Source organism: Primulina eburnea, chromosome 1, assembly GCF_022965805.1.
Source record: "Primulina eburnea isolate SZY01 chromosome 1, ASM2296580v1, whole genome shotgun sequence".
Lineage (NCBI taxonomy): Eukaryota > Viridiplantae > Streptophyta > Magnoliopsida > Lamiales > Gesneriaceae > Primulina > Primulina eburnea.
In genome coordinates, this window is record NC_133101.1 from 296,398 (window position 1) to 309,389 (window position 12,992).

Sequence of the window (12,992 nt, forward strand, 5' to 3'; positions counted from 1 at the left end):
AATTGAAGAAAGATAACGAAAGACAGTAAGCCAAGAGTTGAAAAGGCATTGACGCCCCGTGTTAAAACATCATACAGACCTTTGAACTCAACTCAGCATTGCACACTAAAATTTAAAAAAAAAAAAAAAAAAACATCAATATATACGATTTCAGATAAACAATAAAAATTGTCCACTCAAATGACATACAAATTTATGAGAACCGAAGTAGAAAATGAAACTCATATCCCATTATGGCAGAACTGGAGCTCTGACCGTCAGAGTATGCCAAATCCAAACTACCCCATAACGGCAAAATTTCAGATAAACTTCCAGCAGAAAGCACGACGCTGCCCCCCAAGTATTTAGCAACCACTAAACTCGCAACTAGCCATTGATTGTGGTTTAAAGCACTCCTGATGACAGCTGAAATGCTACAAAACAAATACCCGTTACCAGCCCAAGATTGCACCCACAAAAACCAGCCATCAGCTATGGAAAAACGAATGGATCCTCGCCGTGAAATAACCAATGATCAGCTCTTTAACATCAATCTATAATTTTGTACTATCATATGGGCTTCTGAAAAATGGGGGTTATCTGCAGATTTTGGTCTTGAATGAATAGATTCTTCGCTAAAGGATCTAACGACAATGAGGGAGTCGACTGTTGAATGGCTGAAGTGCATGAGGTTGCAGCCATACACTGCAATTAAGATTAATCCCTACACAACGTTCTAATTATACTGGCAAGACTGACGGGTGAAAAGGCGTTCGAACTAGTGAAATCAAATAATTAAAACCATCCAAAAAAATGAAAGAATCAGACATAGATGTGTCCTATTTTTGTTTATTGGTTCTTCAAATTGAGACAATCTCTAATACTGCTTGTAGTTTTATGATTCTTGAAGGGAGAAGAAACAAAATAGAGTTAGTTTGATCGAATTGAGTGTAGAGTTTATGATTCATATTTTTGTTTACTATATAACGACAAAAATTTATGAGGGCTCTCTCGTTGAATCGAGAAAAACTAGAAAATAACCAACATTCTAAATAAATTGTAGTAAAAATTGTTAATTATGTTCAACCCATGTCTGAATCCAACTTGTGCTGATAAATGGAAGGGGTTGCACAATTTGTACGGTAGCAATTTTACAGATAATTTCAATGCATCAAACCCAAGCAGTGTAAAATCAAAATCATAGTGCGCAAGGGATACAACATAGAGGCTCAATATTTTGCCAAATAAATTCAATATTACAGTAGAAAACATGCAGATACAACACCAAGCATACTATGCATCCCAGGCCAACCGTAAGTTGGGTGGCGATAAAAAATATGAAGCATGTACATAGATAACGATTAAAACAGGCTATATCCCTTCAAATTACAAGCTCTTTCTCGTTCCAAGCATTCTGCTATAGCAAAGATTTTAATTTCTCTACCTTGTCCATCTCCAGATCAGAAAACCGACCTTTAATCCCAGATTCAAACAGAAATCGCAGCTGGTTTACTGTAGAGAGCTTCCATAAAGATTAGCATACACTATCTTTGTTCGATACACGAGAATCATACTTAAAACAGCTGCAATGATGCAAAATCCCGACATGATCAAGAAAGTTAAGAAGAAGCAAATGGCACCGTGGCACTTTAGCGGTTCCCCAAGGTATGAGAATCTTGAAAATGAAGACATCATACTGTGATATATATGAGGAGCGTTGTGAGCTTGTCTTTCTGCCTCTCTGTCATATATGCTACTGGCAATAACACCTGAGAATACTAACGAACCTGCCGGATTTGCTAGAGTGAGAAAGTTGTACAAAACACCGAACTTTTTCAACCCAAAAAGCTCTGAGGCAGCTGCAGGCACTATTGCCCAGTGTGCCCCATATCCGACACCAACAAGGAGAGTTCCAACATACATTGCCCCAGGCCACCCCATCGCGAAGAAGAAATGTCCAAATGCCATTAGCACTTGGGCACCGGCCATGGTAGCATGCCTTGGATATGCATATTCCCTGTTTTGCAGCATACGGTGATTGTAGTGAGGAAAAAACAAATAAAATTTGTAAACGTGGAATACTGAGAAAAAATATAGAACTTCGTACCTGACGATTTTCTCAGAGATGTAGCCACCACCTACACGACCAAGAAAGTTCCAAATGCTGATCATCGAAACAAATACATGGGTGTTATCATAACCCAAGGATTGGCTCATCTGACCCAAATTGTCGATAACAGTTAAGCCAGAACCCGAGCCCAGTAGAAAAGAGAAAAAAATAAGCCAAAAATCTGCCTTTATCAATGCCTCCAATAATGTGAAATCTTCCCCTCTACGTGGTCTTCGTTTCTTGATTCTCACAGCTCCTTCTGCAGCTGCTTGGGCTAGCTTCGCCTGGAGTTGGGCCATCCTCCTTTGCCTCTCTAAAGCGGGAAGTAAATCAACATCTTTTGGCTTTTCATCTTCAATTTCACTAAATATGACTTCTTGACCATCATCTTCAGATTTGCCGGCCTCTAATTTTTTAGATTCAGGTAGAAGTGCCTCTTCGACAGGTGATTTTGGCTCCCGATAAAAACTCAAAGTCACCGGGATAGCAATGGGAATAAACAAAAGAACTAGTAGAATTACAGTGAAAATTGTAATTATGGTTTGGCTTAAATCAACTAGATCTTGCACCAGCATTACCCCCATCAAGTAAACAGCCAAAACAAGGCATATGCTATAGATAACTGAGAAATTAAACCCATCGGATGAGCGTATTTGCTTGTGACCTCCAACAGGCCTGACAATGAACATAAGAGCAGTGATCACTATTGTTGGCCCAACCGCAACCATAAATACGAGTGATGCATGGTCTGGAGAATGCACCAGTGTGTATACTTGAGTCAAGATTGCACCACTCAATCCAGCAAAACCCTTAAGTATTCCCACAACAGGACCACGACTTTTAGGGAAGTTTTGCACGCAAGAAACCAATGCTGCTGTGTTGAAATAGGTCTCGCCATTGGTTCCCACAAAGATAAGAATGCACATCTACGTATGAAAAGATAATAACGATTAAACTTGGTCAAGAAAAGAAAAATCATGCTTCACTTCTTTAGCAGACTTACAATACCGAATTTCATCAAACTCATCAATCCTAAACAAAAAATCCTAGCTACTAAAGTTGAGTTTTGCCTTCATTTTGTAGACTTGAGTCAACTGCCAATTACAAACGACAGTAAGCAATAAAGTTTATCTCTACTTTAAGAAACTACATGAAGAAGTTAACTCTGTTTTCTCGCATATGTGTGAAGTGTTTTTAATGAAATAGTACACAAATATAAAATCGCCTTGAGATAATTATCGAGAAAAAAAATGAACATCCGTGATCCGTCGATAAAAAGAAATCTACATTTTCACTATCAAGTTATTTTGTTGAAAAAAATGGCATCTTTGTGAATTGAAGAAGAAACGTGAGATCCAGAGTTGAACTCATCAGAAAAACATTTGGAAAAAAAATGGTTGATTAGTATCGAACGAACGAACAAGAGAATCAGAGGAAGCAAGATGATCCACGACACACTCAGATGAATCGAATGAAACTCGCGAAAAGACAGCAAAGCAGAAAGTCAAAGGAGTTGAACAGTTTAAGATAAAAAAAAAACATAAGACCTTGACCTCATTCTAAAACATGGATAAGAAAGTGGATACTCACAGCCCATAATGGCAGAACCGGAGCTCTCCCAGACAGAATGAGCCAAACCCAACCATAGCCAACAAAATTCATCATGACACCAACAAGTAGAGCACCCCACAAGGGCAAAATCTCACATAAAGTCCCAGTCAAGAATCCAACGCTGTCCCCCAAGTCCTTAGCCACCCCTAATTTCGAAACCTGCCTTTGATTGTAGCTCAAAGAAGTCTTGATCACCGGCGATATGCTGCCAAACAAATACCCAATCCCGGCACATGATTGTATCCACATTGCAGCGACAAAAACCAACCATCTGTTATTGACAAAAGAACGGATCCCTTCACCGAAGCAACCCATGATGGTTTCTAAAAACAAGTTGCGGATTTCTGTCTTGCAAAAATTTAGAGCTTCATAAAGTGCATACAACAATGGATGAAGGGTGTATTCGTAGGTAAACATTGTGGCGGCCGAATGACAAAGTGCCAAGAGTGTACACGTGTCTATTTATGTTTATGAGATGACCAAGAGTTCTAATCACATTTAGAGTGTACACGTGTCTATTTCCGTTTATGAGATGACCAAGAGTTGGATAAGCAATCGCCGAAAATTGGGTCATGATAAGTATACTTATCATATATATAAGTAAGAAATAAATGAATAAAGAAAGAAAGAGCTGTAATCACACAAATCCGGTAATTAATTATAAGTTTAATCATATATTAAAACAAATATTTATGTGCAAAAGTTTTCTTCTTCATAAAATAATATAAATAACATTCATTCTTGTTTGTTATGTGTCGAGGAATGAGAGGATCGTCGGTGTACGTAGTTGGTTTGTTGGCATATTTTCCAGAGATAAAACAGCAACCACACGAATAAATTATAAATTTTCTTGGAGGGTACATACATACATACATGCATACATACATACAAATTAAGGACCCGATTTGTTTTAAAAAATAAAAAATAAAAATAAAACGTGGAAAACAAAAGGTCGCTCGCGCTATTCGAGTTCTTATCCGATACTCCTTGAAGTGGGCACCAAGAGTCATCCTCTTTTTTTGGCGTCTGGTAACTAGCAAATAGCAATATTAATATATCTAATTATTTAACTTATAAAGTCCTTGATATCTGTCTGGATTTCTTCACGGAAAATGCTTCACTGGATCTTATTCTTATCTATTATCTATGTTTTTTATTATTAAATATAAAACACAAATTAAAATTTGATAATTATTTTGTACGTATTCTGCGATTCTATCACAAATAATATTATTGATCGAATTATGCTAGCTCCATCGGCTGTAATTGTGCTTGGATTCTCTTTCGCAACCTAATTTGCCAACTTACTTGATATTGCCTTCTTTTATATTTCACAAACTTAAATATTTATTTATTATTAAGCCCATTTGAAACTTGTGTTGAGCCAAAAGGGCGAGATAGATGTCGGATTGGGGTCCGGCGTTCATGTCGTTCGTGCTGCTGACACCGGGGCTGCATGCTGATTCAATTGCCGGTTCGTGGAGTTGGGCAACTTCCAAACCAGTGGTGTATCTGTATTGATACATGCCATTTGATTTACTTTGCTCTCAGCTGCATCTTCTTGTTAGCTATTGGTGTGCACATGTACATGGGCTTGGCGCTAGGAATTAATCAACATCATTAATTCTCTTTCTTTCAATTCTGTTATTTTGCTTCTTTCTTTTTTTCTCGATTCTGATATTCTTGAATTTGTTTCTTTTCTAATTTATTATGTTCTTTAGATCAAGAACAGATGCCGTGAAATAAAATGAATTAAGTTCCATGTTCTAATAAGTTATTTTACATATATTCTATAGATTAATGTTAAGGAGGTTCTAATATATACATACAAATTATTATTAAGAAAATATTTGTGTTTCTTTCTTGGACTTGTCCATTTTATCACTAAAATTTTCCTCTCACTTTATTGAAATCAACACGCATTTCAAAATTTTAACTTTGGACAAAAGCACATATCTTTAATCACTACTTGGTTACAATTAGCAGCAAAAAATACTTGTTCCCAAAAAAACACGAAACTCAAGCTCCCACACAAAATAATTAACTAGGCGGTTACGAAAAAAATTTAGACATAAAGATGTACGTCGAGAACGATAAACAAGAGAACAAGAAGCAAAGCATAGATAATAGTGTGCAACAGAATGGAAGGCATACTGGTGGTCATGTTGAGGAACTCGACAGGCCTCTGTTTGGCTGGTAGCTGGAATACTAGTCCAGGCGTCAGCAGTGCAAATAATGAAGTGCCTATCAGCAGACCTGCATAATCCTTCATTCTTGCAGGAAAAGAGACAAAGAATGAAAGAACAACAAAAATTTATTATAAGGGCATATGAAAAGTTGATGGAATATATCCCATAAAAGTTTTACGGGAATATTATGAAAAAGTAATTCCAACTTTGTTCTTGAAATTCTTTATCACTGTTGCTTGGATACTTTTTTAATGTCAAAAGACAAAGTATGCGTATACAATATGTTTTACTTTTCCGAAACAATATTGTTTTTTATTCCAGAAATTATATATAATAAAACAAATATTCTCTCCTCTTCATACAAAATAGCCATAATTAATTGTATTTGCAACTACATTTTCATCTACTTTTTCTTTTTCAAACTCAAAATATTTTCATCAATAATTACATACACTATTTCCTTTATAGACAAAGCCAAGTGTATGAAATATTTTTTCTAAAACTCTTTTCTCAAAGCTGTCAAAATCTATTTATTAATATAATATATTCAGTTTTAGGTTAAAAAGTCACCAAAATGAATGAAATATAATCGTATAACTTTTATTACAGTTTTTTAAGAATACTTATTTCTTAATATAGTTATAATTGTTATCTTTCGAACAATTTATTAATTATTTATTACATAAAATAATTTATTATAAAAAAAAATTACGATTTTTTTTTTAAAAAAAGCAAGCATTTATTCTATGTTCAAAAAATTGTGTGTTGGGGGAACCAAATATTATCAAGAAATGCAAATGCCCTTCGCTGTTCATTCCTTTTACTCTCTTGCATTTTCGAGACTCGGAAGCAAGCCAACCCCTTCTCAATTTCTCATTTCTACCGGAAAATGGCAGACTGGGGACCCGTACTTATCGGAGTTGTGCTCTTCGTGCTGCTGCAACCCGGCCTACTGTTTCAGCTACCTGGCAACAATCGGCAGCTGGAGTTCGGCACCATGAAGACTAACGGCAAGGCAATCGCAGTTCACACACTGATTTTCTTTACTCTCTATGCTATCCTAATCCTCGCTATACATGTTCACATATATACGGGCTGATCCACCCGTTAGTATTTCTGCAGTGCTGGATCCATCTAATGCTGTATCTGGGACTAATTTTTCCATTTTCCTTTTCAATTCTGCTGCTAGTTTTCTGACTTTTGGATCTCTGTTAAATTTGTGGGTTTTCAGATCATTTTAATGTTTCTTTTGCCATTTTTACCCCCTAGATTTCTTGGCGAAACCACTTTTTTCTAGCAGTTTCTGTTTCCATAAATGCTGTATTTATTTTATCAAAAAAAAAACTTACTGTATTTGTGCGAAAACCATCGAAAACGAATCTTGATTTGTTCAGACTTAGTTTAGGGTTCGAATTGTTAGGGCTGTAACGTAGAAAGTTAGATTCTTGATACAGTTGTTTGGAGAGATTTCTCCATGAAGTATGATTGCAACTCTGTTAAATTGCAACTTCTTAAGGACTGAATTTTTTATTATCATTTTTTTCTGAATAGTACAAAAGCCAAACAATAAGATGACAAATTATCCAGACCATTTGAAGAAGCCACCAAATTTATAGAATTAATTTATAAAGCTTCACTCCAACATCTCTACAGCGAGAGTAGAAAAAAAAAAGTTCGATAGAAAAGTGAAATAGAGGAAGATTGAAGAGCGAGGGTGTACTTTGGAATAAGATGTGTTAATTCTTGATATTTTTACATATACAACATAAAATCGAAATTAGCCTGAATGTATATGAACTCCGATGGCAACAATCAAGATGGTGTAAACACAGAAGTACAAAACCGCATGAACCAAGATAGATATGCCACTTGTGTACATGTTGCCGAACTCGATCACCCTGGTCCTCGCAGGAATTTGGAACAGCAGCCCTGGAGATAGGAGGATGAACATCACCACCGCCACCACCACGGGCCCCCAATCAGAACTCATTTCTATACTCTACCTTGCGTTGGTATTTGGTTATAACTCCTGCACAAATAAAATGTTATGTGTGATGTCTTGTTATTTTCTTGTGTGTTTGTCGTAAAATCTTTGGAAATGGTTCTTGCCAATAAGTAGAATTGTCGTATTGGTTTTACTTAACGAAGAAGGGTGCATATGATGGGATGCTAAACTTGAGTGGGCAAAGAAAACGGTGGGATTTAAAGGGAGGGAAAGTATATCATGATAATGGGATTGCTTTTCTGGATGTATGCTCAAAAGCATCCAATTATTGAACACATGAATTCCCCTTTTCCAATTGCTTTTCTAGAGATTTTTAAGAAGGTGGAGATGCAAGTAAAAAAAAATGGGAAAAGGTTGGTATACTATCCGGGCCTCAGACCCAATGGGTCAGTTCCCAAGTATTGCTGTTGGAGCACTTGCCCATTGTGACCCAGCTGGAGTTGGACCGAGTATGCATGCATGCCTGCCGGCTCCAGTGCCAGATTAAGACAAGAACATTGGCGACAAACCCAATGTTGCAACATTTTACAAACTAGACTAAGAAATCTCCAATTCTAGCGCTCAAAAACTGCAGATATCAAGAAATTGGTGAAGAGAAATGTCGGTAGATCTTGCACCAGTACTGGTAGCTGTAATATTTTTCGTGGTGTTGTCACCGAGACTTCTGTTTCAACTTCCGGGGAAAAGAAGGCCGATAGAATTCACCAACGTGCAGACCAATGGGCTCTCCATATTTGTGCATACCATAATCTTCACTGTCATCATCACCATCATTCTAATTCCCATTGGAGCTCACATCTATGTCGGATAGATGAATCGAATTTGTATAGTTTATTTTTTTCTCTCTTTCCAGTTTTGTATTTGTTGTCAGTGATTGTTTCTAGCTATTATCTTTTGCTTGATCATGCACTTGGGTGATTTATGGTTAAAGTCTTGATTTTACAAGAATACACATTTCATGGAGCACTTAGCTAGAGCTAGCTCCTTTTAATATTTTGTTGTTTCTGTTTTTCTTTTATAGCATTAAAAATTACTCCAGTTATTTGGGTCCATTCAAATTTTAATTGCTAAACTTGGTCAGTAAGCGTGATTGCAGTCTATCAAAGAATTATATTACTTGATTAAGAGCTACTCTGTATATATTCCTAACTATACATACATACATACATACATACATCCTGGTATCATAGTTTGTGGATTATGATAATTATTAATTCAGTGTTTGTATTTTAAAGACAATGGCCGGTAATAATAAAATTGAAAGGTGTCGTGCATAGAGGACTCATCAAACATCGAATAAAAAATTAATAACTCGATTTTCGACCGTTTTCCTCATCTACCGCTCAGCTGATTAAAAAAATAATTATACAGGGCATGCCATGATCGCAAGAAGCTCCTACAAAAAACTAGGAATCATGGGGGGAGCATCCATGGCAATATTGAGTTGACTCTTCATGAAGGTGAACCATGTGCTTTGACCAGATCGATTGATATAGGACGACAAGAAAGGTGATTATGATCCAACTTTCTACCAAATTCTCATTGTGTTGGATTCTGTTTACAGTTTACCTTGATAAGATTCCCTCCATTTATAGTCATTCTTCTTCATAAATATATATTAGGGTTGCGAGCGTTCACACTCAAAGGAGCGTGTTAAAGATTCCGAATAAACGAAAGATTTTGTTGGACATCACTAGTCACTACTACTGCGTTGCCTAGCAAAGTATGTGATAACTTATTTAGTTTTGACATTTGAGGTCTCAGTCCCATCACTCCAAAATCACTTAGAATGGGTCAATTCCTAAGGCATCTATACAATCCTGAAAGGAATTGAACATTTTCAAAATTGACAACTTCGCAAATGGAATAAGAAAAAAGAAAAAAAAAAAAGAACTGATGTAGAAGCCACACAAGAATGCACAAGAAATCGACCTGTCTACAAAATATTTGGAAGCTGAGAATCTAATCTCTGCTGCAACTCTTTGATCTTCACCGAGAGCTCGGATTTCTGCTCCTTGTAACTTTTCAACAAGTAGTCTTTTCCTTCAATCAATTCCTTCAACTCACTAACTTCCCTCTTCAAAAGGTCAATCCTTTCTACATCCCCTCTGGTTTTCTCTGACCACTCTGAATTTCTTTCAATTTCCTGGAATCCATTTGTATGACCGTTCTTCCACTCAGCTGGCCAAGTGGGAACAGTAGGAGACTTCTCGCCAGAGTTGATGTGTCCAACAGAATGATCTGCGATTGCCTTTCTTAATCTCTGGATTTCCCTCTCCAAATCAAACAAATCCCTGTTCGCAGCATCCAGTAAAGCTTGGAGATGGGAAGAATGTGAAAGCTGCACGCTATGGGAGTTCTGAAGTTCTGCGATTTGATCCTGCATTTCAAGTATCATATCATCTCTTCTCTTCAACTGCTGTCTCAATTTTTGTATGACTTCCCGTTTGCTGAAAATGTTGGAACCAGATTCGGATACACAAGGTGAATCAGAGCTGTTCGACTGGTGGAAAGGCTTTTGGGGCAGCTCGAGGCGGTCAGGAGAAGATGACCACATTACACCATTCTCTTCGTTGAACGCGGAGGTCGGAACAGTCACAAGGGGAAGCGAAATTTCAGGTTCTGACATCCCTTGGCCATCACTATTCTGTTTGACTTCCACCACATTCCTCGATCCTGTTCATGTAACATAAATTTAGAAGACAAATGTTACATATAGTAACAAAAAATATTATTCAAACATCACAACAATTTCAAAACAAGTAAACACTGAATCAACTGAAATGACCATCAACGTGATTGGCAGACTGCATTCATCATGTGTGTGTAAACAAGGATCTGAATTCGATCATGTGTCATTAAGAAATATTGCCATAGAATTCACTTATTTTATCTCTCTACCTATTGGTGCAAAGTAACCCACTTGCAAAAAATAGCAAATCTAACCATCGTTGGGAGCTGGTGTTTACACTAGCAGTTAAATAAATTCTCTCTCCGCTGTTTTCACTTCATAAGTTTAGTTTTTAAAAATTGAAGTAAAAACCATGGAAACAATTATGATCACACATCAAAACAACCAACAAAATTTTTTATAAAAAAATCGATAAATAATTAACAAGGGAGGGAGATTGCGATGTTTGATCTCTAAGTTAACCGATAGCGAGATAAGCATGTGATTAGGACTATGATTGTCAACCATCTTCATCTTGATGAAAACAAAAGGCATCTGCGTGCATGGGGAAGCTTGCTGACTTCTTTCGATCCATAGGTTTTCTGTTTCCTGCATTAGAAGCAACATTCGTTGAGTAAACTTATATTTGCCAGAACAAGAAAAGTTAACATACGCTACCTATCAAACTTTGGCTCCTAGTCACTGTTTGTCTGGTATCAAGAAACTGCTTCAGTTTATAGCCCAGGTGGATTGACAATGTACTCAGCAACGCACCCCCGGCCACAAGGATCCAGTTTGGCACCCCTTCCTGGAGATTTCTAGGCCTCCTATTTGCCTCAGTGACTTTTGGCTTCATCTTGATAGGCATTCAAGCGAGACAACAGAATCCTTCGACGCATCCACCTAACACTGAATATGTATGTAAACACATTAAAGCCACAAGGCATGAAGACAATGTCATACTCTGCCCACATGCTATTAAGATATATTTAAACGCAGAGATTGAATCTTATGGCAAATCAAACATAGTCGACTTTCTCATACCAATCAGTCGTCAGTTTACCCGAATTCGAAAATCAAATTGAGCAAATAAAGTTGACGGCCGTTTGACTGCCGAGATAAATTCCATACCTGGAACAAAAGGCGATCCAGAACGCAAATTTTCAACGTGATAACGGTGCCTGGCTGTTATCGGGAGTGGGACGACCGATTTACCCTAAACCCCTAATTTGTTTTTTTCCGTGGAAGAAGAAAGCGCTTGTTGTGACTGGAGAGACAGAGAGTAAGATTAGCACTGGGCCTTTTTTAGAAAAAGGGAAAAAATATTATTGGGCCCAACTTTTTTAATAAAATAAAGGAAAAAATTTCATATTTGTTTTTTCTTAATTTTAAAATTTTTACGTGATTGATGTGACATAAATGTTGTATTAAGGTGTATAGTTTCATATTAATACTTTAACATAAAATGACTAAAATTATCATAAATCAAATATATATTATTAAGACTACAATTTGATGTTTACAACTTTTAGATAATTTGGCAGCAAAGTTTGAAGTATAAGACAAGGTCTCGAGTTCGAGTCCCAAATGTAATAATATCTTCTCTCCACTAAAGAAAATTTAAAATTTGATAATATACATGACTAAGGCAGTGTTTGGTAGGGGTGATAAAGTGGGTTTATTTTTTTAAACTCATCTTATCCCTTGTTTGTTACGCGTGATTATTTAACGAAGTCAATACCTCATATGAATGATTAGGTTATATTAGGTGGGTTAAAATAATACATCCTCACCCTCTAAGATTATTTATCCAACTCTTAATCCTTCCTATTTTTTCAATTTTACCCTTCTCCTATACCCAAGCTCACCACCACTTCCCGCCACGACTGCCGCCACCGACCACCGACCGTCGTCGTCGCCGGCCGATCGCCGCCAGCAACCGCCGAGAACCAACCGACGCCGGACCACCGCCCGTCGCCGCCAACCGATAACTTCCGGCCGGCAGCCGTCGACGCCGATGGCCGCACCGACGTTGCCGGAACGTCACCGTCGCCGTCGCTGGAGTGGAAAAAAAGAAAGAAAAGAAAGGTCAATTTTGTCCTTTCATCAAAAAATTCAAAATTATCCTACACTTAAAAATCATATCAAACATAACACCATATATTACATTCCTACTACAATCATTTTCTTTATCATTTACTTACTAATCATTAGTTTATTTTATCCTCCAAACCAAACGCAGCCTAAAATTACAAAAATGCAAACATACATCACCAAAAATACGATCTAGGGATGACAATAGATTCGTGTATAATTCATAAGAGTAGGTCTCTTGTGAGACAGCTCACGAATCTTTATATGTGAGGCAGACAACCCTACCGATATTCACAATAAAAAGTAATATTTTTAGTATAAAATTTAATATTT

The 12,992-nt window shown here is 37.0% G+C and overlaps 5 protein-coding genes across 6 annotated transcripts; 2 read left to right on the plus strand and 3 right to left on the minus strand.

The window, feature by feature from the left end:
• Positions 1-1,194: 1,194 nt before the first annotated feature.
• LOC140826077 (protein NUCLEAR FUSION DEFECTIVE 4-like) lies at positions 1,195-5,987 on the minus strand. Its single transcript, XM_073188223.1, has 4 exons — positions 5,855-5,987; positions 3,680-4,044; positions 2,087-3,015; positions 1,195-1,996 (listed from the first exon to the last, which is right to left on the minus strand). The coding sequence occupies exons 1-4, from the start codon at positions 5,970-5,972 to the stop codon at positions 1,489-1,491; spliced, it is 1,920 nt and encodes a 639-aa protein (XP_073044324.1). The 5' UTR covers positions 5,973-5,987; the 3' UTR covers positions 1,195-1,488.
• A 662-nt stretch (positions 5,988-6,649) lies between these two features.
• Positions 6,650-7,159, plus strand: LOC140826466 (uncharacterized). Its single transcript, XM_073188819.1, has one exon. It carries the CDS (start codon positions 6,779-6,781, stop codon positions 6,986-6,988), a length of 210 nt encoding a protein of 69 aa, XP_073044920.1. The 5' UTR covers positions 6,650-6,778; the 3' UTR covers positions 6,989-7,159.
• Positions 7,160-7,488: 329 nt separating this feature from the next.
• On the minus strand, positions 7,489-8,478 carry LOC140826315 (uncharacterized). The gene has a single exon (XM_073188576.1). It carries the CDS (start codon positions 7,877-7,879, stop codon positions 7,667-7,669), a length of 213 nt encoding a protein of 70 aa, XP_073044677.1. The 5' UTR covers positions 7,880-8,478; the 3' UTR covers positions 7,489-7,666.
• A 14-nt stretch (positions 8,479-8,492) lies between these two features.
• Positions 8,493-8,877, plus strand: LOC140826393 (uncharacterized). The gene has a single exon (XM_073188698.1). The coding sequence runs from the start codon at positions 8,493-8,495 to the stop codon at positions 8,703-8,705; it is 213 nt and encodes a 70-aa protein (XP_073044799.1). The 3' UTR covers positions 8,706-8,877.
• An 807-nt stretch (positions 8,878-9,684) lies between these two features.
• LOC140826528 (uncharacterized) lies at positions 9,685-11,856 on the minus strand. Of its 2 annotated transcripts, XM_073189028.1 has the most exons (5): positions 11,697-11,856; positions 11,244-11,474; positions 11,091-11,174; positions 9,827-10,570; positions 9,685-9,714 (listed from the first exon to the last, which is right to left on the minus strand). In XM_073189028.1, the coding sequence occupies exons 2-4, from the start codon at positions 11,431-11,433 to the stop codon at positions 9,831-9,833; spliced, it is 1,014 nt and encodes a 337-aa protein (XP_073045129.1). In that variant the 5' UTR covers positions 11,434-11,474; positions 11,697-11,856; the 3' UTR covers positions 9,685-9,714; positions 9,827-9,830. The 2 variants fall into 2 exon arrangements, with proteins under 2 accessions (XP_073045129.1, XP_073045045.1); XM_073188944.1 differs by having other exon boundaries at positions 9,685-10,570.
• Between the last annotated feature and the right edge of the window lie 1,136 nt (positions 11,857-12,992).

What these genes read in the sequence shown, in the direction of transcription:
- LOC140826077 (XM_073188223.1), bottom strand. Translation starts at nt 5,972, where the DNA reads ATGAAGGATTATGCAGGTCTGCTGATAGGCACTTCATTATTTGCACTG. An exon ending in GTTCCTCAACATGACCACCA is followed by an intron (nt 4,045 to 5,854) that starts GTATGCCTTCCA and finishes TTTGCAAGACAG; the next exon opens with AAATCCGCAACTTGTTTTTA. An exon ending in CGGTTCTGCCATTATGGGCT is followed by an intron (nt 3,016 to 3,679) that starts GTGAGTATCCAC and finishes TTTCATACGTAG; the next exon opens with ATGTGCATTCTTATCTTTGT.
- LOC140826466 (XM_073188819.1), top strand. Translation starts at nt 6,779, where the DNA reads ATGGCAGACTGGGGACCCGTACTTATCGGAGTTGTGCTCTTCGTGCTG.
- LOC140826315 (XM_073188576.1), bottom strand. Translation starts at nt 7,879, where the DNA reads ATGAGTTCTGATTGGGGGCCCGTGGTGGTGGCGGTGGTGATGTTCATC.
- LOC140826393 (XM_073188698.1), top strand. Translation starts at nt 8,493, where the DNA reads ATGTCGGTAGATCTTGCACCAGTACTGGTAGCTGTAATATTTTTCGTG.
- LOC140826528 (XM_073189028.1), bottom strand. Translation starts at nt 11,433, where the DNA reads ATGCCTATCAAGATGAAGCCAAAAGTCACTGAGGCAAATAGGAGGCCT. An exon ending in TAGGAGCCAAAGTTTGATAG is followed by an intron (nt 11,175 to 11,243) that starts GTAGCGTATGTT and finishes CTTCTAATGCAG; the next exon opens with GAAACAGAAAACCTATGGAT. An exon ending in TTTTCATCAAGATGAAGATG is followed by an intron (nt 10,571 to 11,090) that starts GTTGACAATCAT and finishes TTACATGAACAG; the next exon opens with GATCGAGGAATGTGGTGGAA.